The sequence below is a fragment of the Amphiura filiformis genome, chromosome 5 (genome assembly GCF_039555335.1).
Source record: "Amphiura filiformis chromosome 5, Afil_fr2py, whole genome shotgun sequence".
In the NCBI taxonomy this organism is placed as follows: Eukaryota; Metazoa; Echinodermata; class Ophiuroidea; order Amphilepidida; family Amphiuridae; genus Amphiura; species Amphiura filiformis.
In genome coordinates, this window is record NC_092632.1 from 58272850 (window position 1) to 58300135 (window position 27286).

Sequence of the window (27286 nt, forward strand, 5' to 3'; positions counted from 1 at the left end):
TTTCGCAACCTTACTGGCTGGTTGCTTCTTCTTGACTGAGCTGTATCCAATGCTAGCACTTGCTGTCTTAGCTGTAGTGTTGCCAGTTGATTTTTCTTGGATAAGCTGATTGTAAGCATGACTGAGAAAATAAGCTGCGCCCCCTCATTGTTCATAGCTTGCTCGTTGCGCCTCCTGATCCAGATTGACTCTCTTATCCATCTTGGGAACTTATCACTTTCTCGATGAAGAATTTTGGGCCCCTCCCAGTCTATGATGTGGTTGTGCTCTGCGACGTGATCTGAAATGGCAGACTTGTGTTGTTCTGAAACCGATGATAACCGAGCGGCTCTGGTACACGTCATTTGGCTGATTTTATCTGATTCTTTCTGATGTTCTTTCATTCTTGTTCCAAACTGTCTTCCTGTTTCCCCAACATAAGTGTGGGTGCAGTTGCGACAAGGAATTTCATACACGCACCCTGATGTTTCACTTATGTCCCTTTTATCTTTAGGGTGAACTAACATGTTCCTCAGTGTGGTGTGTGGCTTCACTGCTGCAGAGACACTGTGACACTCTTCAGAATCCGCTGAACTTTCTCTGAGACACCCTGCACATATGGTATTACTACCATACCCCGAGATTTTGTATCGTCCGAGTTCTTCTTAGGTTTGGACTTAACGGTTTTGTTGGTGCGCTGCTGTTTGACTCTCTCAAACGACCAGTCTGGATAACCACATTTGCTGAGTGCCTGTTTGATGTGTTCCTCCTCTTTATCTCTGTCTTCTTGCTCGGTAACAATGCGATCTGCTCTGTCCAAAAGGGTTCTGATGACCCCTAGCTTATGATGAAGTGGGTGATGGGATTGAAAATTGAGGTATTGATCGGTGTGTGTTTTCTTTCTGTACACCAACAGTTTGACCGATCCATCTGCTTTTCTTATGATAAGAGTATCCAAAATGGAATCTTCCCTCTTCCTCTGTTTCATAAGTGAACTTTATATTTCCTGTGCTATCAACCTGATTTAGATGGTCTGTGAGCTTGTCTGCACTTCCTTTATGGATGATCTCCAAAATGTCATCAACGTAAGGTTGCGAAACGTCACTACTAATTGTGAGTACCTGGATTTGTTATGAGAACTCTAGTAATAATTTATATAGACAATCCTGATCAATCTCTTCAATGAGCTATAATACCAGCTTTATTGCGATGTCGCACATGTAAAACAGACACTTGTGCACAACCAGAGAAGATCTGATTTAATCAGTTGAGCTGCTTCAATGAGTGTTATCTTGGTTTAATAGCTTTTAATGGGGTTTAAGTCCTGCAAAGGTCGAGATGAATTCTACTGTAGACATGACTGCATCATGTTATGTTAATTATTGATTAATTTTAGTAAAGCCATAAAACGAACATTTACTCAATCTCCGAAACGCTAGCGTACTCGCCAGTCACCGTCTGAATCTACCTGTGACCCAAGTTGACCTTTACTTTTACTTTTCTGATCAAATACATATACAATAAATAATTTGGAGGAAACAAATCGTAATTGTATCTAAAAGTCATTTTTATAAATTACTACCTAATGGAAAGTATTTTCATAGATTATAAATACCAAATATATACTTTTAAGGTTATATCAAAATTTTAAAATATATATAATTTACTGAATATACAGACTCCAATTTAATATATGTAAACATGGCTGGTGTTTTGGAAGGCGAAGAAAGTTTCGATTCGGAAAAAAGTTGCTCAGTTTGTGGGATTATAGAGAATCTGAAGCGTTGTGGGAAATGTTTAAGTACTTGGTATTGTGGAAGAGAGCATCAGGTACAGGACTGGAAAAGTCATAAGAGAAAATGTAAAGAATTACAACAGAAAGGTGTCATTTATGATGGCACTAAATCAGCGAGAAACCCCAATAATAACACGGCGGGCAATGGGGAATTGACAAGCAGTGCTGGTGCTAGTGGCACTGCTGGCAATGACAATACTACTACTTGCACGAACGACGAACGTAACACATCTTCGCATTTGAATGGAGGGCGTACGACAATTAGTGAAACCACACCCAGCGCTAAACAGAAATCAGTATCAAAGAAAAATCGTAAAAAGGAATCTCAATCTCAATCAAAACAAAAAAAAATGAAAAACTGAATAATGAAGTTCACGTTGAAACTATTGAAAGCAGTGACCCTGGTAATAATCAGGATAACTTAATACATGACAACAGAAATAGTCAAGTGAAAAGAAAACAATCTGAAGCCAACTATGATCCTCGTCCATTCCGTAGATGTCATTTTCCAGTCCCAGAAGATAGGAGTTTAAACTCCCTCGCAAAACACATTGCTGAGCAATTGCAACATTCGAACAGATGTATTGTTGACGATTTGTTACCTGTAAATGCAGCCCGTGCAATTCGGGTGGAAGTAGGCAAACTGCATGAGAGTGGTAGTTTTGTCGATGGTCCATTGAGTGGAGGGAAAGCTAGTAGTGATAACAGCAAGAAATATTTGAAAAAAACAATTCGCAGTGATAAGATAACATGGATTCAAGGCACGGAGGGGAATTATCCCAATATATGCAAGTATATGAAACACTTGGACTGCATTGTGCAAATGTTGAATGGCTACATGCAAGAGCAGTATGTTATCAGTGGAAGAACAAAGGTTGGTAGCAAATGGATGGTCCATCAAAAGAAAACAAATTTATAATTGTAAATCTCCTTATGGAGTGTGCAAAGTGAACAAATTATTTGGATTTTGGGGGGCCAAATTTGTGGACACAACATTTCGGGTTAAAGTAATGTAGACTGTGGAACTCAGTTTTCAGTGATATTCATTAATCTATAATGCCATTTGATGATTATCAGTATCATTTGAAGACTGAGTTTCTGCTTCTGCTTGAGGAGAAAGTACTTGTAGTGTGTGATGCAAGGATTTCAGGATCTCTTGGTTGAACTTGGAAGGATTTGGTTTCTTCTATATATCCAGGTATATGGATGAGGTTTTGTGGGATTAGTCAATCATTTATTTCAATCATTAGTTTCAATCATAGGTGTTCTCCATGTACAATTGTACATGTATATCAGTTACAGACAAAAGAGCTAGAGCGTAGAGGTGAGTCTTTTGACTCTTTTCGTGACCACTCAAGCATGCCATAAATAATACAAGGACATTGTAAACTAATAATTTGTTTTGTTTCATTTCATTTACAGGCAATGGTAGCATGTTACCCAGGCAATGGCACAGGTTATGCATATCACGTAGACAATCCCAATAAAGATGGCCGTGTTCTAACCTTCCTGTATTATCTCAATGAAGGATGGGATTCTGAAGTAAGTATACAATTTATAAGCTAGTCATCTTTTTTGCAAAATGGCCCAATCAATGCATACTTGAGCTATCATTTGAAGATTTTTAAAATATAGTTTTCTAAAATGAAAGAGATAATTGTGTGCATTGTTTTTTCGCAAATTCAGGGTCAGAAATTCGGCGAGAATCCAAGAATCCATTCTCGCAAAGATTCTCGTCAACAATATTGCAAGAATCTATGGATTCTTGTAAATATTTCAGTTTATCAAAGTTATATGGGGAGAATCCATGGATTCTCGCAAAATTCCACTGGGAGAATCCAAAAGGATTCTTGCACTTGGTTGCAAATTTCTGACCCTCTTACAGGCCTTCAAAATTGCCAAGGCAACCAGCTTGATTTTTAAGGTTTTGAATTACAAATTTAAGTACCGGTAACAGTTATTACACTTGATAAAAAATTAAAAACAGGAAGAGCTGGAATGTTGTTGGCAAAAATTGTCATTGATTGGTAAATCAAGTTGCTGAGAATTTTTTTGTTCCGAGTCATTTTGGGTGGGTAAAATAATGCATGACCATATATAAAATATCTAATGCTTGATGTATTTCTCTATTACATTAGACACATGGAGGAAACTTACGGATGCTTCCGCCCGATGGTGACTATATAGACATAGAACCAATCTTGAATCGTTTGTTAATTTTCTGGTCAGACCGACGTAATCCACATGAGGTTCAACCAGCATGGGATTCAAGGTATGCAAAAATTGGGTTTGAAACATTTGAGTGGAAAATAAATTTGTTGTGATTTAGGGTACATTGAATGCATTAATATTAAATTTGATGTACTACTGTTCCTATATTTATTATTGGCCACAACATAAAAGCAACATTAAAAGCTGGCTATGTTGCTGAGCAGTGAGCACACACAGGGAAATGTATATTGGAGCTATGAAGTAAGTTACGGAAAATTTATCATGCTTAGTTTCCAAGAAACTAATTAAAAGGACTAACCCCGGGACTAACATGATATTATCAAGCAAAATGAGTTGTTTGTTGAGTAAAATCACTGGTATAGTTTTTGTAATGTAATATATCATGTCATTGTGTTTTATTTACGTAGGTATGCCATAACAATGTGGTACTTCGACAAGAAAGAGAGAGAGGCAGCTAAAGCAGCACAACTCAATGAAGGTAGGAATGAAATATTCCATGTCATGATGTGCTCAAGAGTACATCAGCATTATGAGATTCATGCATCATACAGCTTACCTTACATTGTATAGTCCATTGTATAGTCCATTTGGCCTCATGCTCCAGTAGGTGCAGTTGAGGAAGCAAAATTTTGTTTTCAAAATGGCCCAGTTATTTGCATTCATTCCAAAATTGTGCCATACTGCCTGATACAGAAATATTTTTCTATCTGCAATTGAGTGAGAACTAATAATTGGAAAATCCTTAAAGATTGCTGTTGGCTTGTGAAGTGCAAAATAACTTGCTTCATATAAATGTTTTTCATGATACCAAGCTTTTATGCCAAATACATAGCTATTGTGTTTTGTAGACTGTAGGTGTGATGACTTTCTGTTATGAATGCCAGTTTGGTATAGAATGTGTCAAATTAGATTTGTGCATAAATGATAATTGTCTCAATAAGTATCATCTGCTCTTTAAGGGGGTACTACACCCCTGTGGTAAATTTGTGACTATTTTTGTATTTTTCTCAAAAACTAATAACACACTGATAACAAAAGTTATGTATATTATTGGGGCAAGAAATCCAATTACTACACTGAAATTTCAGTGACTCAAGACAAGTGGTTCAGTAAATATGATAGGAAATGAGGGACATCCTAGCGGTACCTCATTTCTGATCATAAATAAGGAACTGCTTGTCTTGGGTCACTGAAATTTCAGTGTAGTAATTGGATTCCTTGCCCCTATAATATACATAACTTTTGTTACCAGTGTGTTATTAGTTTTTGAGAAAAGTAAAAAATAGTCACAAATTATCGAAGGGTGTAGTACCCCTTAAAAAATTGGTGATTACAGTGGAAATTTCAATTGAATGACCCCAGCCTGGCGTAGCGTGACAATTTTTTGCGTACCCTGCACAATGTATGCCAGCATGTGCGACTGTGCATGCATAACGTGAAGGTGAATTCAAGCATCCCAAAGCACTCATGATTGGTTAGTATTGTATCCAAGGTTGTGTGTTCACGTTGTAGTTTGAAATATGCGATATGCAATCGCAGTTGGATCAAGTTCAGCTGTTAAAAGCTGTGTTCCTTTAATTGAAATTCCTACTGTAGTATACAAAATTTTGTTCCGAAAGCATTACAAAATAAAATATGTGATAATTGTGAGTGTACATGTATCCTTGTAAATGAAAATGAATATAGTTTCTACATGCTTCAATATCTCATGTCTGTTTCCCCTTGGCAGAGATGTCCAACTTGAACAATGACATGACTCGCATCGGTATGAAGATGAAGACCAATGCCCCTGAGAAGGAATCAATAAAGGAGGAAATCAAGAAGCAGTCTCAACATGCTATTGGAACTCTTTCAGAAGAAGAATTGGAGGTAATCTTGCTCAATTCAAAATGCATTATCTTACTATAAATAGGCGGACTGTTGTGACGGACTGACTATGTGACTGACTATGTGGGTGAGTTAATGAAAAGGCTCCATCAGTTTCGATCCAAATGTCGCCAAATTCATACGGGTGATTGGGGAATATACGGGAATGTCCTGTTACTGATTTGGTTGAAAACGGTCAAGAATTGGCCTCAAAATCAGTGAAAATGTGGTCCGTTGCTATCCCAGGTAAACAAAAAAAGTAGTCAGTTGCTAAGCCAGCCATGCGCGTCGCACGGGCGTATCTAATGCCAAGCCGCTCGAAGCGCAGCGATACGATACATGTGGTAACTCAGCACTACGCCATGGGCGTGTAGACAACGCAGAGTCACGTAATGAATGATATTACGGGTGAACGACCGTAGGCGTAATAAATACGGGAAAAAGATGTGTGTTAAAAAGTACAAACAACATGAAGAGGTAGGCCAACTAATTCTCCTTGGACTTAATCACGTTTATCTTGGTAAGGAGTCGAGGGTCAGGTTCACATAAATAAAGTTTATCTTTCCAATGATTCTACCTGTTCAGTAATTTCTACTGTTTTAGTGAACGCCCCCTTCTAGTCTACTCATCTAGCGGTATCCCTCTAGTCTCTAAATAAATTACCAAACAGATGATACCTTTTTTTACTTGGGAGACATGTTTTGAATCAGTGTGCTCACAAAGTCAAAGTGCAGTATCTATGTATGTACACAAACAAGGGAAGAGGTTTACGCATCATACACTGGAACATGGAAACATTGCGAACCAGCGCACAAGATCAAATTAATGATGTTTAGTCGTTATTCTTAATATATCATTATACGGAGGAAAGAAGAATTACGCATAGCACACTAGCACAGTTAAACATGAATTTACAAATGGAAACGTGACATGCATAGGCAGATATACCAGAGGAAAAACTCAGATATAGGCAGATATACCAAAGTAAAAACTCCCGCACAGGCAGGTATGTCCGGAGTTTTTATTCTGGTATATCTGCCTATGCATGTAATGTTTAATTGTGCTAGTGTGCAATGCGTAATTCTTCTGTCCCCTGTACATGTACACAGTTAAAGCGCCATAGCCGATATTGCTGTTTTGATTTTGGAGTAAGATACAATCAGTGTGCTGTGAATTCTTGCATATACATGAGGGCTGCTTTCCACTGACTACTGCAGACTATTAGGAAACAGTCAAAGTCCCAGTGCTTTGTATGCTGTGAATTCTCGCATATATACGATCATTTAATTGTGCATGTCTAACAATCACGACAGCATTGTGTGCCTTTGCATATACGCGATAGAGCAAATGCAATTTAACAGAAGCGCGTATACGTGTTACGAGTGATCTAAGACGAAATAAGGGCATTTTCTTACAAATTTGTCATGCTGGAACTTGTGTGCGTATATACTTACATCTTGAATTCATTATTTTGGAGGAAGCTGCTAGACATTTCTATTGTATTCTCTAGTTTTATTGCTGATATCAACATCACTGATCTCCTTGTAATGTTGAGTGGCAACATTCCTCATGAAATAATTGTGTGAATTAGACAAGATTAGCTTGTTTTTGTTGTAAAGGGATTCAGTCATGTTTCACCATTGTTCATTACCGCTATTAACTACTCGCATCTGGCGCGTCTTGCTCAGGCAACTAACGCAGCCTTCGCGAAGTAAACCACACAGACGAAACTTGATTGAATCCCTAAATGTATGTATGTATTGCATTTGGACCCGATTTCAGTTTGGCCAAATATGATGCCATCGAGTAAGGTAAGTCATTTGTTGCTGCCAAAATTTATTTTTAACAACTTTTCCTCTATCTTGGTACAGGAGCCAACTGTTGTTAATCAGGGAAGAATCCATATTTACTAATGCTAGTTAACAGAATCGTGAATACCTGTAACTTGTGTACGTATACACACTTGCATGTTGAATTCATTATTTTGGAGGAACCGGCTAAACGTTGCTGTTTTATTCACAAGTGTTATTGCTGATATAAAGAGAGAAATCATCAATCATTATACAGCTTAATATGGAATACTGCTGTCTAATCCCTCAATGAAGTCTTGACAATAGACTAATTTTGGGTATGCTTAAATGAAGGATAGACCTCAGTTGGTCCCAGCACATGTCAGTTACTCGGAGTTAACCTACATGTAGTATCAAGACAGGATTATACAGCTTATGGAATACAGCTGTCTAATCCCTCAATGAAGTCTTGACAATAGACTAATTTGTGTATGCTTATATGAAGGATAGACCTCAGTTGGTCCCAGCACATGTCAGTTACTCAGAGTTAACCTACATGTAGTATCAAGACAGGGGCTATACAGCTTCAGAATACAGCTGTCTAATCCCTCAATGAAGTCTTGACAATAGACTAATTTGTGTATGCTTATATGAAGGATAGACCTCAGTTGGTCCCAGCACATGTCAGTTACTCAGAGTTAACCTACATGTAGTATCAAGACAGGGGCTATACAGCTTCAGAATACAGCTGTCTAATCCCTCAATGAAGTCTTGACAATAGACTAATTTTGTGTAGGCTAATACATAAAGGAGAGACAATTAATGATAGAATCTTACAATTCGTCTATGATTTATAAATGATTTTCTCCTTTCATTTCCCACAGGCATTGGCCATTTTGGTTGAGAGCAGCCCAGATCCACGTCACACACTAACAAGCATGAATGTAGCACCACAAATACAGGACACCCTCTTGAGTCAACTGCAGGAGAGGAAGAAGAACAAGATGGCAGCAGCATCTTCCTCTGAAGGATCCTGAAGGTCAATTATTTTGGAAGTTCTTTAACCTGGTCTGAAATCTAGCTCACATTGTGCAACAAGTGTCTTCAGCTGATCGATATCTAGAACCAAACGTTTCTGTTATAGACAGGGGCCAACATTGAATTCTCTAGAATGAGCAAATGTTGGTGTTTTAAAGGGGTACTACACCCCTGCCCAATTTTGTGCCTATTTTTGCATTTTTCTCAACAATTATAGAGCATTGGTGACAAGTAAGATATGTATATTATAGGGGCAAGGACTACAACTGCTACACTGGAAATTTTATTTCAGCACAGACAACAGTTGTGGAGTTACAGTCAAAATGAGGGAAAACCAATATTTGATCAATAAATCAATAACTACTTGCCTTGAGTTGCTGAATTTTCAGTGCAGTAGTTGTAGTCCTTGCCCCTATAATATACATATCTTACTTGTCACCAATGCGCTATAATTTTTGAGAAAAATGCAAAAATAAGCAAAAAATTGGCTAGGGGTGTAGTACCCCCTTAAGGAAATTCGCAATCAGTTATTGAGACAGAAATTGATGTTCTGAAAATGTAAAATATAAAGTTTTCATATTTTGACTGCTCAGTGCCAGAAGTGGGTAAGTGCAATAGCTACCCTGTGAACATTTGGCAATTTACACACAGTATATTGTACTCACCTACACATGGCAGCTATTGCACTTACCCACTTCTGGCACTGAGCAGTCGATTTGTTCTACAAAAATATTTTTTAATGTGATTCTTTTTTCATAATAAATGTACTTGCGCATGCAGCTGTTTAATTATACAGTGCTGTAGATTTGCCGCTCTCGTTATATCCTGGTTATTGGCAACAGTATAAGATTGAAGACCGAATTAAAAAGACTAGTTTGCATCTGAAGTCAGGGCAAAGGCGTGACGTGATTGGTTGCTGACCTGCGCAGTACCAACTGAGCTAAAGAGGCACGTTGGAGAAGAGTAGAAGATATAAATCTATAGGTATTAGGTTCGAATGATGTTTGTCACATTCCTAGCGGAAGGCATCACAAATTCTGCCTGTTGTTGGCAATGCTAATACCTTTTTCTGTGTGGCTATATTCAAGTTTGAGGTCAAATTACCTCAAATCTGGGAACTGAATTATGCTAGAAAATGTCAATAGTTTACAAACCAAACCCTTCTACCCTTTTCTGTGCGGCAGTATTCAAGTTGTTTTTGTCAAATTGCCTCAAATCTGAACAAATTTTTAAAATGTTAAATAATTGTCAATCATAAGGTCAAGTAAATAAATTCTCAGGTGTTTTGATTTTTTTTTTTTCTGTAGGGCGATATTCAAGTTTGATGTCAAACTACCTCAATTCTCTGAACAGATTTATGCTAGATAATGTCAATAGTTTCCGAACAAAAACCACTCTTCCTTTTTCTGTGTGGCGATGTTCAAGTTTTATGTCAAATTGCCTCAAATCTGTGAACAAATTTTTAAAATGCTTTATAAAGTAAAGTAAATAAATTCTCAGGTGTTTTAAAAAAAAGTTTCTGTAGGGCTAGGGTGATATTCAAGTCAATATGTCAGTAGTTTCTGAACCAAAACCCATTCTCCCCTTTTCTGTATGGCGATATTCAAGTTTTATGTCAAATTGCCTCAAATCTGTGAACAAATTTTTTAAATCGTCACTGGGCGGGAAAAACCTCATATGTACTTTTTGCCCTTGAACATGGATGAAGCAAACCATTCAATATAAGGTCTACACCTACAAGGCTTTATCCATTTTCAAGGGCCAAAAGTAAATACGAGATGTTTCCTTTTTTTGTGGCCCTTGAACATGGATGGAGCAACCTCTCCAATATAAAGTCTACACCTACAAGGCTTTATCCATGTTCAAGGGCCAAAAGTACATATGAGGTTTTCCCCGCCCAGTGACGAAATGCTAAATAATTGTCAATCTAAGGTCACAGTAAATAAATTCTCAGGTGTTTTGAAAAAAAGTGTGCATGTAATTATATTCATTTGGCAGGTATATAATTATCGTTTTTGTGATATATCTGAAATCATCATTCTCTCATGGCATTTCTAATATTTATCCAAATCTGGTAAGGCTATAAATTATTCAAAGATACTCTTTTGTGTGAGCATATTTAAACACCTTAACATTTTAAAATTTAAGATAATAAAGAGAAAAGCTGATATTCTTAGGAATAACACTGGTTTATATCTCAACAAAAATATTATGAATTTTAATGATGGATTTTAGTACTTTTAGAGAACTGAAATATTTCCATTGCCTTTTCAAAATAAGAAAAACAATAAGTGTACTCTTATATTTACAATACATGTAGTAATGTCATTGTTTTATACATGTGATTCTATGAAGTTGAATGTGTTAAGGGACCGTTCACAAACACTTGTAAGGGGGGCCTGATGCAAAAAGGGGGGCCCTGAAATTTTTTGACCCTCCTAAGGGGGGGCCTGAAAAAAATGACCACAAATTTTCCTGGAAAAATTAAGTTTATATGCTTTTTTATGGGGTTGACCCATAATTTTCATGTCAAAAAGGGGGGGCTCTGAAATTTTTGAGGTCTGTAAAGGGGGGATGAAATTTTTTTGCTTCAGGCCCCCCCTTACAAGTGAAAAATGGTGTATGTGGAACTTAGACAGTAAATGCCTTGGTACTTTAGTATGTGTCTTGCTGATCTTTGTTTTCAGCACAAGAAAATGCCTTTCACAGAGAAGGTAAATACATAAAAGTGGATTGGATTTTTTAATAATTTGAGTAATTGTACCACATTTTCATCTCTTTATCCAAAAAAGAGGAATACATTAAAGGAAGTGTTCGGCAATTACAACATTTTGTCTTATATGTTAGAAAAATAATTATCATGCACGAATCACATGGTTTTATTTAAAACAAACTCATATTAATCATAAAAACGAATAAAAACTGCAATCTCTCAACACGCGATATTCAAAATTCCCGCGCCAAAATTTTCTAGAGCAATGATGTCATGGTTATTTGTGCTCATTTGTCGTCAGGCTTCATTGAATTATGAAGACGTCATTGCTCTAGACAATTTTGGCGCGGGGATTTTGAATATCGCGTGTTGAGAGATGGCTGTTTTTATTCGTTTTTTGTTTGTTAATATGACTTTGTTTTAAATAAAACCATGTGATTCGTGCTTGATAATTATTTTTCTAACATATAAGACATAATGTTGTGATTGCTGGACACTTCCTTTAACACATTCCCTGTACTAAAACTTAATATTTTCTGAACTTTGCATGGCATTTATTTTGTCCAGGGTTTTGTAACCAAAATGGTTCATAAGCTCAGAATTTGGGGTCACAAGCACTTAATTTATACCATATATCAGGAAACAAAAGTTACGGTATATTTAAATAAATGATATGATTTGAAAAAAAAACATATATCAAGGGTTGAGAGCCAGAAAGCCTCAACTCATAATCACCTGCTCCCACAAAACGAGGATAATTAGTCGCTAGGGTACTATAGAAGATACAGTCCATTAATCACGACAAAATACAATAGAAATCAAAAGACATTGTGAAGGAAATATTGATTTTTGAAGACCAAAGCAAGGGGCCAACTTTATGCTCATTTTGAGAGAGCTGGTCATAGTGAGTTACGGCTTTCTGGTTCCAAACCCTCGATATATTAGTGTTTGGGATTTGGGGGGGGGGGGTGGTACCCTCCAAATTTTAACTATTTTTGATGTAGACAGATTGATATGATAGTTGTTATTGTTTGTTAGGTCTTAAAATATGTGCAGATCATAATGAACGAATATGATTTTGTTTTGATAAAGGTTTGAATGGTCATTTTAAAAACTTGATAAAGTGCTCTTTCTTGTGATTGCAGCTTGCCAGTATGTTATACATTGTATATTTGCTACACATTGTACATATCTTAAACATAAATATATATTTCTTTGAAGATTCTGTGATTATGTTAGGTATCCCATGTTTGTTCATGCCATACAAAAAATACCACTGGTTTGAGGTCTTATTACATGAGGCCGCAGGTGTAGATTATACCCGGGGGGGGGGGGGTACTCAAGTTTGGTTTTGGTAGGGACGTGCCACTGAGAATTTGAAAGTGGACCCATAAATATACCAATTTTTCAAGGAATTTGGACCCATTGATATACCAAAAGTCAAAATTTTCGGCCAATTTTGGCTAGATTAAGGAAAAATTGGGCTATTTTCCAAAAAAATTGAGAAAATTTTGAAAAAGGACCCATTCATATACCAAAATAGGCTTTGAAAAAGGGGTCATTGATATACCAAAAGGCTGACAATGCTACCCATATTTGCGGCACGTCCCCGTATGGTCATTTGTACTGAGTACCCCCCCCCCCCTCCCGGGAGATTATAAAGTACAACAATGATTTTGTTTTGATAAATTCTTGACAACTTGACAAAGTGCTCTTTCTTGTCATTGCAGCTTGCCAGTATGTTATACATTGTATATTTGCTACATATTGTACATATTTTAAACATTCATATATATTTTTCTTTGAAGATGGTGTCATTATATTACTTATCCCCTGTTTGTTCATGCAATAAGAAAAGTATCATTGGTTTGAGGTCACATTCAGCTGAGTGTGGTACGACCAGTGATAGTTTTTGTATTGCATGAACAAACAGAGGGTAATGAATTTATCATTCAGCAGACATGAATTATAAACAAGTAAATAAATAAACAAACTAACAAACAAATAGATACAGGCAGTGCAATCGGTGCTTTTATGCATGACTCTTCCACATACACGCAGTGGCGACGCTACGGGGGGCATTTGCCCCCAAATATTTTTCTGCCCCCCAGTTTGCCCCCCCACTTTTGAGGGAAAAAAAACAAAATCACGTAAATTTCCACTTTTTGCAGCAATTTTGTGGAAAATTTGCCAATTTTGCCCCCCTGAAATTAACTTTGCCCCCCAATACCCCCCAAAAAAATTCCTGGCGCCGCCACTGCATACACGATCAGCAGTTTACAATACAACACGAGTATGGGGACCCGCTGATTGCCACCTGATTAATACAACTCTCTCTATGTGGCTATTAACCAATGAAATGTTGTTATTCATGCCTACTGAATGATTATACTTGTTACTTACATGTACTTATTCAGATGTTTTTAAGTAAGCATGTAGAAGGGCATTATTTTGTAATTGTGGGTATTGAATGTGATCAATATGCATCCCCCAAAAAAAAATATTCTATTAAGTATTGAGATTTCTGTACCAGTATGTATGTAAATTGATTTGTGCGGGAAAAAAGTTCCGCGCAATCGCCGGGCAATTGGCTATTTTTTTCTGTGCAAATCACTTGTCCCTGCCTATAAGCCATGAAAGTGTGAAGGCATTTTTTGTGTGCATTTTTCTTTTGCAACAATATTGGAAGATTTTAAAGACTAATGTGGTTAATGATAACAAATATCAATCGTAAACTAAAGAGATAGGGACTATTCTCAAATAAGTAAAGCCCCAGCATCACTCGTTAATATACCCCATATTTTTACAGTCTTTCGCAAAAACAGGCAATACTCTATCGCTTATACTTAAGGCGCGCAATGCTGGGGTGATTGCCAGACACTCACAATTGAATGATCGGTCCTCATGAATATATACTTGCAAAGTATCAAAAAAACGTAGGTACAACCATGGTTAAACAATGGTGTACAAGTTGTATCAAAGTGATTGATACTCATCAGTTTATGCTTCTGCAATATGAAATATTGGATCCTCTTGAAATGCCCAGGATTTATAGTTTTGTGACCTTTTCTAACATTCATCTTATAAATAAGGTAGCTCCTGTGTTACATTTTGATGTGGTACAATGTAGTCTTGTCCATAATCACTGGAAATTGATTGGTACCAATCATTATGATACTTTTGATACAACCTGTATGATTAAAATGTAGGACTTTTTTTTCTAAGTTACCAGACTATAACGCCCTTTTGGGAAGGGCAGTGAGTGGATTTTTGTGGTTAATCTTTCTTGAGCTATCAGGTCTACTCACACATCCCTGGTCAGAGTATAGTTGGTATACTAAGAAAAAAACAGGTCCTACTTGTCGGACTATGTTAACATGTCAACTCTGTGGGAGATAATACCTCATTGTTTGAGTGCCTGATGAATATGATGATTTAAACAATTTGTCAAGTGTTCCTTCATTATATCATTGTTTTTGTTGTCAGTTGTATCCTTGATTATAAATGAATTTTACAAGTGTCTCTTACATGTATTTGCATATAAATGTGTCTTATAGTAAAATGATTTACACATGTTGACTGTTTCTGGAAATTGTGTTAATGAATCACTTGTAACAAGTAGTTTGCATAGAGAATTGCCTTGCCAGATCAGAGTATACCCATGGCGTTGCATCAAAATATGTGTGCGTACTGCGCAGGAGATCTGTCCTTGGTGCTTAGTAACAACATTGCATATTTTACAATGTCATATGTTTCTGGAAAGCACTAGTTGCTCTCAAATGTACATGTCATGTCGGAGAATTAAATGATGTCATATAACTATGTTATTATCTGTATATAACTATGTTATTATCTGTAGTATTTAAATGCATGTTGCAAATTGTACACCAAATACATGTGAATGCTTAAGACAGGGTTTCTCAACAGGTGTCTGGTGGCTCAGATGCAGCCTGCGAGTGTATTTCAAACGGCAGAGAAAAAAGAAATAAACTCCTATATTTCTGTAATGGATTACATCTCCATATTCACCCATGCTGTGTATTCTGGTCATTGATATTTTAAACTTTTTTTTCTTCGCATTTTTGAAGCCTTTTTGTCAATTGTTTGATTTTTCAATATAAATTTCTTTTAAAGCCCAGAGCTTCTGGGGGCTCACCTCTGTACCCCACTAGGGGTCCTAAGATGGGCCCTGGACCCCACCTGTTGAGGCTTATGCTCGCAATAGTTGTGGCCCACAAAATCATTTCATTATTTGGCCTGCACTATCAAACTGTTGAGAAACCCTGGCTTTAGAAATGTGTAGCTTAAAGCTGTACATAATATATGTATTAAGTCTAACATAATAAACAAATATCCTATGATATGTTACAGCTTTGTCACACAGGACCACTGTGCATGCTCGATAGGTTTGCAATATCCTATGATATGTTAAAGCTATGTCACACAGGACCACTGTGCATGCTCAACAGGTTTGCAATATCGTATCATATGTTAAAGCTTCGTCACACAGGACCACTGTGCATGCTCAACAGGTTTGCAATATCCTATGACAAAGCTATGTCACACAGGACCACTGTGCATGCTCAACAGGTTTGCAATATCCTATGATAAAGCTATGTCACACAGGACTACTGTGCATGCTCGATAGGTTTGCAATATCCTATGATATGTTAAAGCTATGTCACACAGGACCAATGTGCAAGCTCAACAGGTTTGCGATATCCTATGATATGTTAAAGCTATGTCACACAGGACCACTCTGCATGCTCAACAGGTTTGCAATATCCTATATGTTAAAGCTATGTCACACAGGACCACTGTGCATGCTCAACAGATTTGCAATATCCTATGATATGTTAAAGCTATGTCACACAGGACCACTGTACATGCTTGATAGGTTTGCAATATCCTATGATATGTTAAAGCTATGTCACACAGGACCACTGTGCATGCTTGATAGGTTTGCAATCTCCTATATGTTAAAGCTATGTCACACAGGACCACTGTGCATGCTTGATAGGTTTGCAATCTCCTAAATGTTAAAGCTATGTCACACAGGACCACTGTGCATGCTCAACAGGTTTGCAATATCCTTATTCCTATGGTATGTTAAAGCTATGTCACACAGGACCATGCATGCTCAACAGGTTTGCATGTAACCAGAGTTTTAAAAGCAAATTCTCTAATCTTGGGACAATATTTCAGTTTGGTTATGTCACATGTGTTTCATCAGATAAGTCAGGAATAGTTCTCCTTCAAAGTTGTATCTATGGTGTCTTTATTATGTCCTGTAAATAAAGGAACTCTTTTAATTAGCTTTGTGCTTTTTAAGATTTCCTTCAATTTAGTCATGTTATATGTAGAAAAATGTAATAAGTAAATTTGTTTAAAATGTTACTATTGGTAAAGGCTTGTACTTCAGTTACCCTCCCTTTGTCAATTGCTATATGGTAGCTGATGTGACATATTTATAAACTGTGATGTGGCTTAAACAGGAAGCCCGCTTGGCCAGTTCACCACAGAAGAACTGATTTACACCTGTTGCTTTGATGACAGACAAAACAGAATTTACATGGATATATTTTAACCTTCACTAACTCCCTAATTGAACCAAAAGTGGGGCTTCCACTTAAGGGATCTGGAATGAGCGTTTTGACAGTATTTTTTTATGGAACATGAGAGTATCTCAGACGATCGAATTGCATTCTGAATACGAAGCATGTCTTTCTGATATCAAATAATTTTCATTTTTTGAAAATCACAATATAATACAAATTTTATGACAAATTATAAAAATTTGATATTTTTAAATTTTGATATATAACAGTCCTCAAGTAAATTTTATAAATCTAATGATATATTCTTAAAGCCTTAATGTACGATCTTTTTAAATTTTTAGATTTTTCTTTTTTTCTTCTAAAATGATAATATGCAATCATTATGAATGTTCCCAATACATTTGGACGCCAAAAACATTGGGAATTTGCAAAGAAACAACATCATAAACTTCACCTCTATCACTCGAAACATCTCGCACTATTTGGATTAGGACAGCGAAAAGTGCGGCCTCAGAGTTAGTCTCCTCACGCGGCCAGGTTGAGTTACGCCCTCCACATGTGGAGGGAGCGTAACCAAGCTAGTGTTGTACGAGACTACGGTTTGCGATCGTGGCCGACATAAAGTCATAATCTAAAAAATTATGACTTTATGTCGGACCAACAGAAAATCGTCCCGTTTTACTACAAATAGGACGAATTTGACAGTTTGCTCATAGATTTAAATTAGAACATGTAAGTATTACAAATATGCCAAAAAATCGGTTTTGAAAAAAATAAAGGTAAATTCTGAAAAAAAATCGTACATTATGACTTTAAAGTGTATGTAGCTGGGAGGAAAAGCTGACGATCAATTGGATATTTTGACCTTTCATTTTGAAGATATGGATTTTTTCCCAAACAGACCTAATTTTTTTGGTGTTTTGGGAAAAAAAATCCATATCTTCAATACGAAAGGTCAAAATTTTCAATTGATCGTCGGCTTTTCATCCCATCTACATACACGTTAAGTATAAATCGTCAGATTTATAAAGTTTACTTCAGTACTGTTAAATATCAAAAATATCAATTTTAATGATTTGCCATAAAATGTGTATTATATTGCAATTTCAAAAATGAAAATTATTTGATATCAGAATGACATTCTTCGTATTCAGAATGCAATTCGATATGTCTGATGTGCTCTAATGTCCCACAATAAATACTGTTCAAACGTTCATACCCCTTCCCTTAAAAAAGGCAAATGTTATAAACTCATGTTAATTTGTTATTAGATTGATATATTTTTATAATGTGATTTATGTTTTATGATTTATAAAATGTTTATTAGATGTTCGAAATAAAATCCCAAAATCCAAATTAATAATATATGATAAGAATGTAAATGTTATGTGTCTATGGCCACACTAGAAGTGGGATACATGTTCTTTATTTCAAAATTACGAGGGTCGTTCAAAAAGCTCTACCTCCATCGTCACAACTCTGTTGTCTGACATGCCAGGAAGTTGAAATTACACTTGATTATACCCCTAAATCTTGACTACAAAATAAAAGTTATTTAGTTAAAATTTGATTTTCGGTTGTTTAGATGTTTTGGATAAAGTGTATACAGAGTTGGAAACGGTCTGAAAAGAGTGGTAATTTTTATTAAAAAGGTAGGCCACATCTATGTGGAAATCATTACAGATTTCCAAATTAATAATATATGATAAGAATGTAAACATCTATGTGGAAATCATTATAGATTTCTTTCTGAAAATGATTAAATTGCTTTATTTTTGTTCAATAATTTAATCAATATTCTAATGCTTGCAGATAGTCCAGTTTTACTGGATATCATGTCATTTGCACAACAAAACAGATACATGTTCAGAATAGTCTTCATATTGGCCCTTTTTAATAGGTTGTTGACTTCGATCTGGTGAGCACTTGTTGGTTCAAGTCGTGTTAATTGGGCCATAAGTTAAAATCAAATAAGTTGTATGCACTTTATTTGTATTTTGTAGGTATATTCAAGGTTATTAACAAATTGTTCATCTTATTTACAAGACAAGATGCATCCATTGCTTAAAATAAGGACGTAGTTACAAATTACCATTACACATGTTTTTTTCTAATTGAAATCTTACATTTGTGTGTCTGTTGAACCCTTCGATGTTTTCTTCTCATATAAAACATGTTTTATTTTGTTTTGAAGTCCCAAGGCATGTCAGGGAGCTCAAATAGAAACAAAATCCTGAGTGAGCAGTTGCATCTTAAAAACATTTTTATGGAGATTATCCAAAGCTACAATATGACGTACGAAATCTGTATTCGCTTTAATCAACATATCTAAACCAAAATCACATTTTCATCAAATAACTTTTATGTTGTAGGCGAGATTTAAGATTATAATCATACGGTAATTTCAAAATCCTGACACGTTAGATAACAAAGATGTGAGGATGGAGGTAAAACATTTTGAATGACCCTCGTATCTCAACAAGAATTGGAAAATATTTTTTGATGAAGTTAAGACTTTTCTGACTTGTGTTTCCAGGAAGGTTGAACAATTATTTTGTCATTTCTGTTAAAAAATGAATATTAGCAATAAATTAGTCCTAGCTTGCAATGAATTTAAAGTATTAAAAGGGCATTTCGTGATCCACAGCCTCATCCCCCCACTTTTCTCAAAAAAAGTTAAGATTTTTATACCATTGGATACCTCTGGCTACATAATGTTTATGTACCAAATATTTCTTGCAGATTAATTCGTTTAGCAGAAATATCGCCAAATTTGAATTTCGTTCTGGTATACCAGAACGAAATTACAACAGTGGCCTATGGAGCGGGTGTGCACATAATCATGCATAACTCGCAAACGCAAAATCGGAATCAACTGAAATTTTGGGAATAAGCTTTTTTTATGGATATCTACTGGAAAATGGCATAAAAAGAGGATGTTAGGATCACAAAATACTCCTTTAAAGCTTAAAGGTGTTAATGTTTTTAAAACTTGTTGTACTTTATTTTATTCTGAGAAGAAAGAAGTCCAGTATATTGAAATGTTAAAATGTGGCCGGATTATTTTTAAAGTGACTTATAGACGAATCCAACGAGCCAAGTCATGGTCAGGATTTGGTCGGCCATATTTGGTTCCCTGCATGCACCAAACAGGTGTTGTGAGTGCCCAATTGGGTGGATTAAACCCGCTTAAAATTTGATGTTAGATTCTTTTGTGTTGTAAACTGTCATCATTCTTTTATCTATGTGTAAGGGTGATAGAATGCAGTTTATAATACCCTTCAAGGCCGCATCATCTCACATTTTAGGTGAGATAGTTGGGTCCCCGTCGCGGCTAATGGCTGCCATTGAGGAGTAGGAATGCATGAAATTGGATTAGTCTATAGAGTGTGTCAATCATCAGAGTATTAAAGGATTTACGTATCCTGTTCCTAAACAGAGAATGAAATATTATGTATGTTAAATTATCTCATCCATGATGAAAGATATATTGGACTAATCCAGTTGAAATCCATACACCTCTGATGGAAGACATGGTCTTAATCTCCCATAGGGGTGGGGGAGATTTCAAATGGAGTCACCTATTACTATATTAGGTGAAACCCCATTTGAAATTCACACTACCTGTGTGGAAGGTTAAGGTCATGTCTTCCACATTTGATTGGTCACCAATTGGAAGTTTGAAACTCAGGTTCAAAGGAAATATTCATGTTTTGCTTTGTTACCAGTATATTCCATTCCACATGTAGATTCCAATAAGGTCTTAACACAGGTTTTGCTTATTAATTCAAATGTTCTGAATGACTTTCGAAGGCTCAAAATCAGATCCGTCTGTGTCCATTTTGGCTAAAATGAGCCAATATTTGACTTTAAAAAAGGTCCATTATTAATATGCCAATGGGTAAACTTTTCCTGCCAGAGGTGTGTATGTTGAAAATAGAGGGTGCCCAAGTATAAAGAAGTCCAGCCCTGATCCAGCCTGATATATTATACAGAATGAGTTGCTGTGTGTGCACCAGGGAGATTGATATCCTACTCTGCATAGTATAGCTGTATGTAGCTAAATAAATGTATGCTAACACACATAATTTTCCCAGGCACACTGGACATAAACAGTTTTGGTTTCAAACATAATTGCCAAACTTTCAAATTGTTTTTCTCAAAATGCCATTTTGGACATTGCAAATCTGGTTTTAAGCCCTGCTTTGAGAAGGAAATCAGTGAAAATCAATTTGGACTGTTGATCAAGATAAATCACTTGTCAAACCATAACCATTTTCATTCATTCTTGTCCCTTAAACGGGCTACACTATGTTGAAAATTTAATCAAAATTGGGCCTAAAAAAATTGTTTGATTGGCGTAGCATGAAAAAAAATGTTTTTAATTTTTTTTACACACATTTTAAGCTGAAAATCGCGATTTTTTTTTTTTTTTCTTAAATTTTAATATTTTTTTTTTTTCATTTTTTGCAAAAAAATAAAAAAAGTCTAGGGTCGGGCCTATTTTTAGGGTCGGTCGGGTTACCCAATCAAACAATTTTTTTTAAGGCCTTGGACTTGAGGTTTCTAAGATAAGAATAGTGTAGCCTGTTGTATGTTGTAGGCAACAATGGTACAGAAGTTACATAGTTCTTGTAATCGTTATCCGTTTCAGCGAAAGTGATCTTACCTTGCATCACATAAATGATAAGATTCTCTACATAAATTTGGCTATTCCAGTTGAAATCCATACACCCCCTATGGAAGACATGGCCATAATCTCCCACACAGGGGGTGTAGATTGCACATGGAGTCACCCATTCAGGTAATCCCATTTGAAATTCACACTTCCTGCGTGGAAGATTAAGATCATGTCTTCCATAGGCATGATAGGAGGTGTATGGAATTCAACTTGATTACCTCATTTTGCCTTAATACTGTTTCACCATTTATTGTGCTTTATAAAATAAACTAGCTTTAATAATGATAATAAGTTGTGTTTATTCTGATTGGTGTGATGCAAGCAAACCCACTCACATTCACAGTGGTGTGCATACATGTTATAATTGGTGACGAGCCGAGTAGGGCTTTATATTTATACCATGTCAACCAAAAGACCAACATTTTACAAATTGCCACCCAAAGACCCAAGTAAAGGTTAATTTCACTAGATGATAATTATTACATGATACAATGTAAATTAACCACCAGAATTTTAAAAAGTGTTCACAATATTTCTTGGAAATATCGAAAATAACTTTCTTAGATATTCCAGATTTGAAATCCTTATTTTATACCCTTTAAAATCATACCAAAATGTGTTAGGATGCTCCTTGATGTGGTCTTCAAAAATCATTCCCTCCAGAAGTTTGTGTTCATCAGTTATTGCATTTGTGCAGAGTAGATTAATCAAAACTGAGGTAAAATACTGCAACTAAGCTCATATTTTTATGCCTCCACCGGAGGTATTATGTTTCCTGGTTGTCCGTCCATCCGTCCGTCTGTCTGCCGTCCGTCCGTCCGTCCGAGCTTGTAGTGCAATTTCTCGGAACTGGTAAAGCGTATAGTAATGCAATTTGGTGGAGGGGTGGCAATTGGCGGTCTCCAAATTTTAGCAGGTTTTCGTCGCAAAATATGGTAATTAAGTACCTAATTTGCATAATTTATGCATATCAGGCAAAATAACCTTGTGCACAGGTTATCAGGAGATCTGTATGAGTTACAGTGATGAAACTTGGCGGAGAGTAGCACAGCCAGAGGTTCTTGACCTGATTTGCTTTTCAGCGCAAAATTTGCGTAATCGCAAGGTCATTGTGAGGTCATTTGGGGTCATCCGTGGTCAAATCGCCGTATATTGTTGCAGGTTCATGAAATTTGGTGGGAACGACTACTGTAGGAAGGAAAAAATGTCAAGGTCATTTTGCGGTCATCCAAGGTCATCAGAGGTCAAATCGCCATAGATTGTCGCAGGTTCATGAAATTTTGTGGGGACGACCACTGAAACAAGGCAAAAATGTCAAGGTCATTTTGGGTCGTCTGGGGTCAAATCGCCATAGACTGCTGCAGGTTCATGAAATTTGGTGGGAACGGCCACCTTAGTGAGGCAAATAATGTGAAGGTCATTTTGAGGTCAAGTGAAATTGCACCGGTTAAAATGATGTGCGGCCGACGCTTTGCGTCGAGAACCGCACAGGTCGAGAACCGCGAAATTCTAGTTCTCATTATCCTCGTGAAATAACGCCAGAGATATTTTTTAGTTTTAAATTAAATGGTGGGAACAAAAATGTAGTGATTTGTGGTAACCATACATACTGCAGTTACTGTCCGTTTTCCTATACACAATACACAGTGCTCTCACCATTGAGCTGTGACCTCTACAAATCGTGCCACGTTAAAAGGATAGGCATTTGCCTAGTTAACGTCAATGTGTGAAAAATAACCGGCCAATATTAAAAGTACTCTCAAAAACTTCTAGCAAATATATTTCTCTAACATGACCTAAAATTACAGCTAGGTTAGATGTTCAGAAATATTCGTACTTTGGTAAAACAGTGAGTGAGGGCAAGGCATAGCTAGCCAAATCCCGTGTTAATTGAATGGAGATTTGACCGAAAATGTTGGTAAACGGACCGCTCACTTCTGAAGAATGCCACACGAAAACGGTACAAGCTACATTTAAAGTACTCTCTGTTCGATCATCATGATGAGTTTTTTAAATAGTATGCCGAAATTTGGTACTGTAGGTAATTGACAAAGGGTCGTACTTCGCTGATGAGTAAGTGACAGTGAACATGAAAATCAGGACCCATAACCCAAGTTAGTAGCTAGTTAGTGGAGGCCGTCACGGGACTGATTATTGATTATTGAAGTGCCTTATTAATAGATACGCACGATTTAGGGCAAGAAAAAAAACCGGGACACTTTTGGAGACATCATCATCATCATCATCATCATCATCATCATCATCATCACTTTCTAAATTTTTTCTAAACAACATAGGGCCTACCGTTTTAATAAGATTTTTTTCTTGAAATGCATGTAACTATAATTATTGTTTAGAGCGTGATGAAATAAAACATCACGATTTTCATCACAAAACAAATATAATGCATAAGAAATCGTTTGTTTTAGAGCGTGATGATGAAATAAAACATCACGGTTTTCATCACGAAACAAAGTAATACATAAGAAATCGTTTGTTTTAAAGCGTGATGAAATAAAACATCACGATTTTCATCACAAAACAAAGTAATAGGCCTACAAAAGAAATACATTTTTCGAAAGTGATTAAATAAAACATCACGATTTTCATCACGGAACAAAGTAATACATAAGACATCGTTTGTTTGATTGCAATCAACCGCGACAGTTCGTCTCACACACATAACAATGCACTGCGATCAAATAGGTTGATGACAACATTTGATTGAATGGACTGCACGGCGCCATGATTACGTGCACCGGTTCAAATCCTTTGTTGGGAGCCAATCAATAATTTCACGTACAGCCTCTATGCAAATTAGAGTTTACACACGCTGCAGCTGGGGTAATCGACCGAAGCTGGTTGCCGTTAGTGATCGAATGCATGAGCTTATTTGCTTTACTGAATCGATTTACTGGATCAATTTCCTGTTAACTGGGTTTAATGCCACAAAGGTCGAATCGGGCTTGCCATGGACCATAAGTGCATCATGACCGGAAATGTAGGCAACAAACAACTAACCAACCAACCATCTGTACCATAACATAAGTCCCACACAACACATCGTTACATGGGTGTGCGTGACGGCAAAAAGGAGATGCTAAAATCACAAAATGTCCCTTTAATAAGCTCGTGTGACGCAGTTCGTTCTTCCGCATACTTTATGAAAGAGAAGCTCGTGTGGCACCAGCTGTGTCTTGTGACATAGCCCCCAACCTATAGAAATAGGAATGACTAAGAAGGCTGTTGTTTTCAGATAACTCTTCATTCTGAACATGGGCATATTCTTATGTAGGCCTATGCCAGTAAGAGACATTTTGAGTATTTTGTGAGCAGAACATTAAAGGCATATTCAGTGATCCCAGCGAAGGTGTAAAAAATGAAATTGTTATAGATATTGCCTTAGAGTGAAGGATAAGTCGTTTCTTCTTCGAAACATTTGGCAAAAACAAGGAATATAACAGTATTGTCGAAGTTGAAGCGCCATTAAAATACATGTACTTATTTCTCTGCTTAGGTATAGAAATTATAGATTCATGTAAAATGTCACATTTTGTCTTTAATGCATAACCACTAGCAGGCTATGGTAGCACATCAATGACACAAAGGTGCTAAAATCTGCATTTTGATGAGCAAATCACTGAATGTGCCTTTAACGGAGAAGGTACTTGATAAAATCAAAATAAAGCACCCCTACTTGTAATGTGTGCCGACTGGGGACTTTTTTGACAACTGGGGAGTTGTGTGTCGACCGGGGACTTTTACGTGCCAAACTCCTACCAATCGGGGACCTGTGTGTTCTCAAGTATAGTACAACCGGGGTCCTCACCCTACACCTAAAAAGTACCCAGTTGGAGTCAGACATCTTCACCCATAGGGGGAGCCCCAGCCCAAGTTTTACAACTGGGGACGTCCCCGCTTTGCGCGAAGTCCCCAGTTAGTGGGAAAAACACAAAAAAAGTCCTCATTCGTAGGGTTTTACAAGCACAAGTGTACTCGTACGTGTGTCAACAGATAATACCATAAGGTTAATCAAGTAAATTAAATTAATTTAGTCTACTGTAGTAGACCATTTAATTGTATCATCCCTCTAATCCCACCATGGAAAATGCACCAATCCTGTTATGATCCAACAGCTATCTATCCATGAGAAAAATGGTTTTTTTCTCTGGACAGGGCAGTCATTGGGGATGTGGATGCGTTGTGTTTTATGCATGGAATGGTATGAATTGTTTAAAAAAGGAATGCAAAGCAGTCTAATTAAAATTCGGAAGAATCTTTCATTTGTGACGAATACCAAATGATGAAGAAAATACACCAAACGACATGAAACATGAAAATGCGAATAACAAATTCAATATACTATTTGCCTCAATTATATTTGTTCCTACCTTTCAAATATTTGCTTTCTTCTGTCAGTATTTTGATCTTTTATTTCTTTGCATTATTTCAGTGTTCAAACATCAACCCAAGTGTTTGCTCTCGTGGTTTATGAGAGTTTGATCCACAACAGCTAACATTTGACATTGTTTGATGACATAGGGGTGAGTTGACGGAGCGTTATTGGAGTATCGTATGACATTGATTGGCGACTTGTCTTGTGTCAATAATGATTGCCAAGACGTCTGTCTATACTGCTCACATTCACACACTAGCACGTAAAATCTCAAACTTACTTAATCATTTTAATATCTGTCACGATTTTCGTTCGTTGGAACATGTTTGAATGACCTTTGATTTGAATGTTTAGGTACTTAACTCTTTTAATGTTAAGAGTGAAAATCACCAACAAATTCGTCAACACGATTTAGGGTAGAGTGTATGTTTTTTGTACACTCCCGCGAAAGAGTGAAAATCACCAACACATTCGTCAACACGATTTAGGCTAGAGTGTACGTTTTTTGTACACTCCCCACGAAAGAGTGAAAATCACCAACAAATTCGTCAACACGATTTAGGGTAGAGTACGTTTTTTGTACACTCCCCGCGAAAGAGTGAAAATCACCAACAAATTCGTCAACACGATTTAGGGTAGAGTACGTTTTTTGTACACTCCCCGCGAAAGAGTGAAAATCACCAACAAATTCGTCAACACGATTTAGGGTAGAGTTAGTACGAGGAACCCATACCGTACTTAGCTCTGCTAGTTACTTAGCTCTGCTAGTTACGGTATGGGTTGATGTGTATGCAGAAAGCGGGTGCAACGTAATTTCAATTAGAGCAATTAATAAACAGTACAAGGCTCCAGAAGCTTAAATATCTGCATGTTTGTCATAATATTAATTACACGGGTTGTTGTACTTCTTACCTAAACGTGCATGGCTGAAATTGTAATTAATACTCCATTATGAATCCAGAAAAAAATAAGTTTTCTGGAGCACACAATCCAATGTAACTTCAACTTTTAATGCCGTAAATATGAAATATCACATGATCAGATGTCACGTGGTACATGTCAGCTCTGTGCCAAAAGCGATGTTTAGGCTGTTTTCCCAGTCGCTGCAAAAGCATGACGAAATGAAAATCGTGTACGGCCACCCATGGCCGTACGCAATCAACTAATAAACGATGTGCACTAGTCTATGAATCAAGCCTTTGGAGTAATTCGCCCTGTGTAATTAGAGTTTGACACAT

The 27286-nt window shown here is 36.7% G+C and overlaps 2 protein-coding genes across 2 annotated transcripts; one reads left to right on the forward strand and one right to left on the reverse strand.

Annotated features, from left to right (window-relative positions):
* Positions 1 to 529: 529 nt before the first annotated feature.
* Positions 530 to 967, reverse strand: LOC140152300 (uncharacterized). The gene has a single exon (XM_072174604.1). The coding sequence runs from the start codon at positions 965 to 967 to the stop codon at positions 530 to 532; it is 438 nt and encodes a 145-aa protein (XP_072030705.1).
* Positions 968 to 1680: 713 nt separating this feature from the next.
* LOC140152301 (egl nine homolog 1-like) lies at positions 1681 to 10472 on the forward strand. The gene is given in 7 exon segments (XM_072174605.1): positions 1681 to 2118; positions 2121 to 2648; positions 3197 to 3316; positions 3913 to 4046; positions 4414 to 4484; positions 5736 to 5875; positions 8547 to 10472. Coding segments are annotated over 7 exon segments (1584 nt in total). The 3' UTR covers positions 8700 to 10472.
* Positions 10473 to 27286: the final 16814 nt, after the last annotated feature.

Coding starts and splice junctions, on each gene's coding strand:
- LOC140152300 (XM_072174604.1), bottom strand. CDS start 967: ATGAAACAGAGGAAGAGGGAAGATTCCATTTTGGATACTCTTATCATA.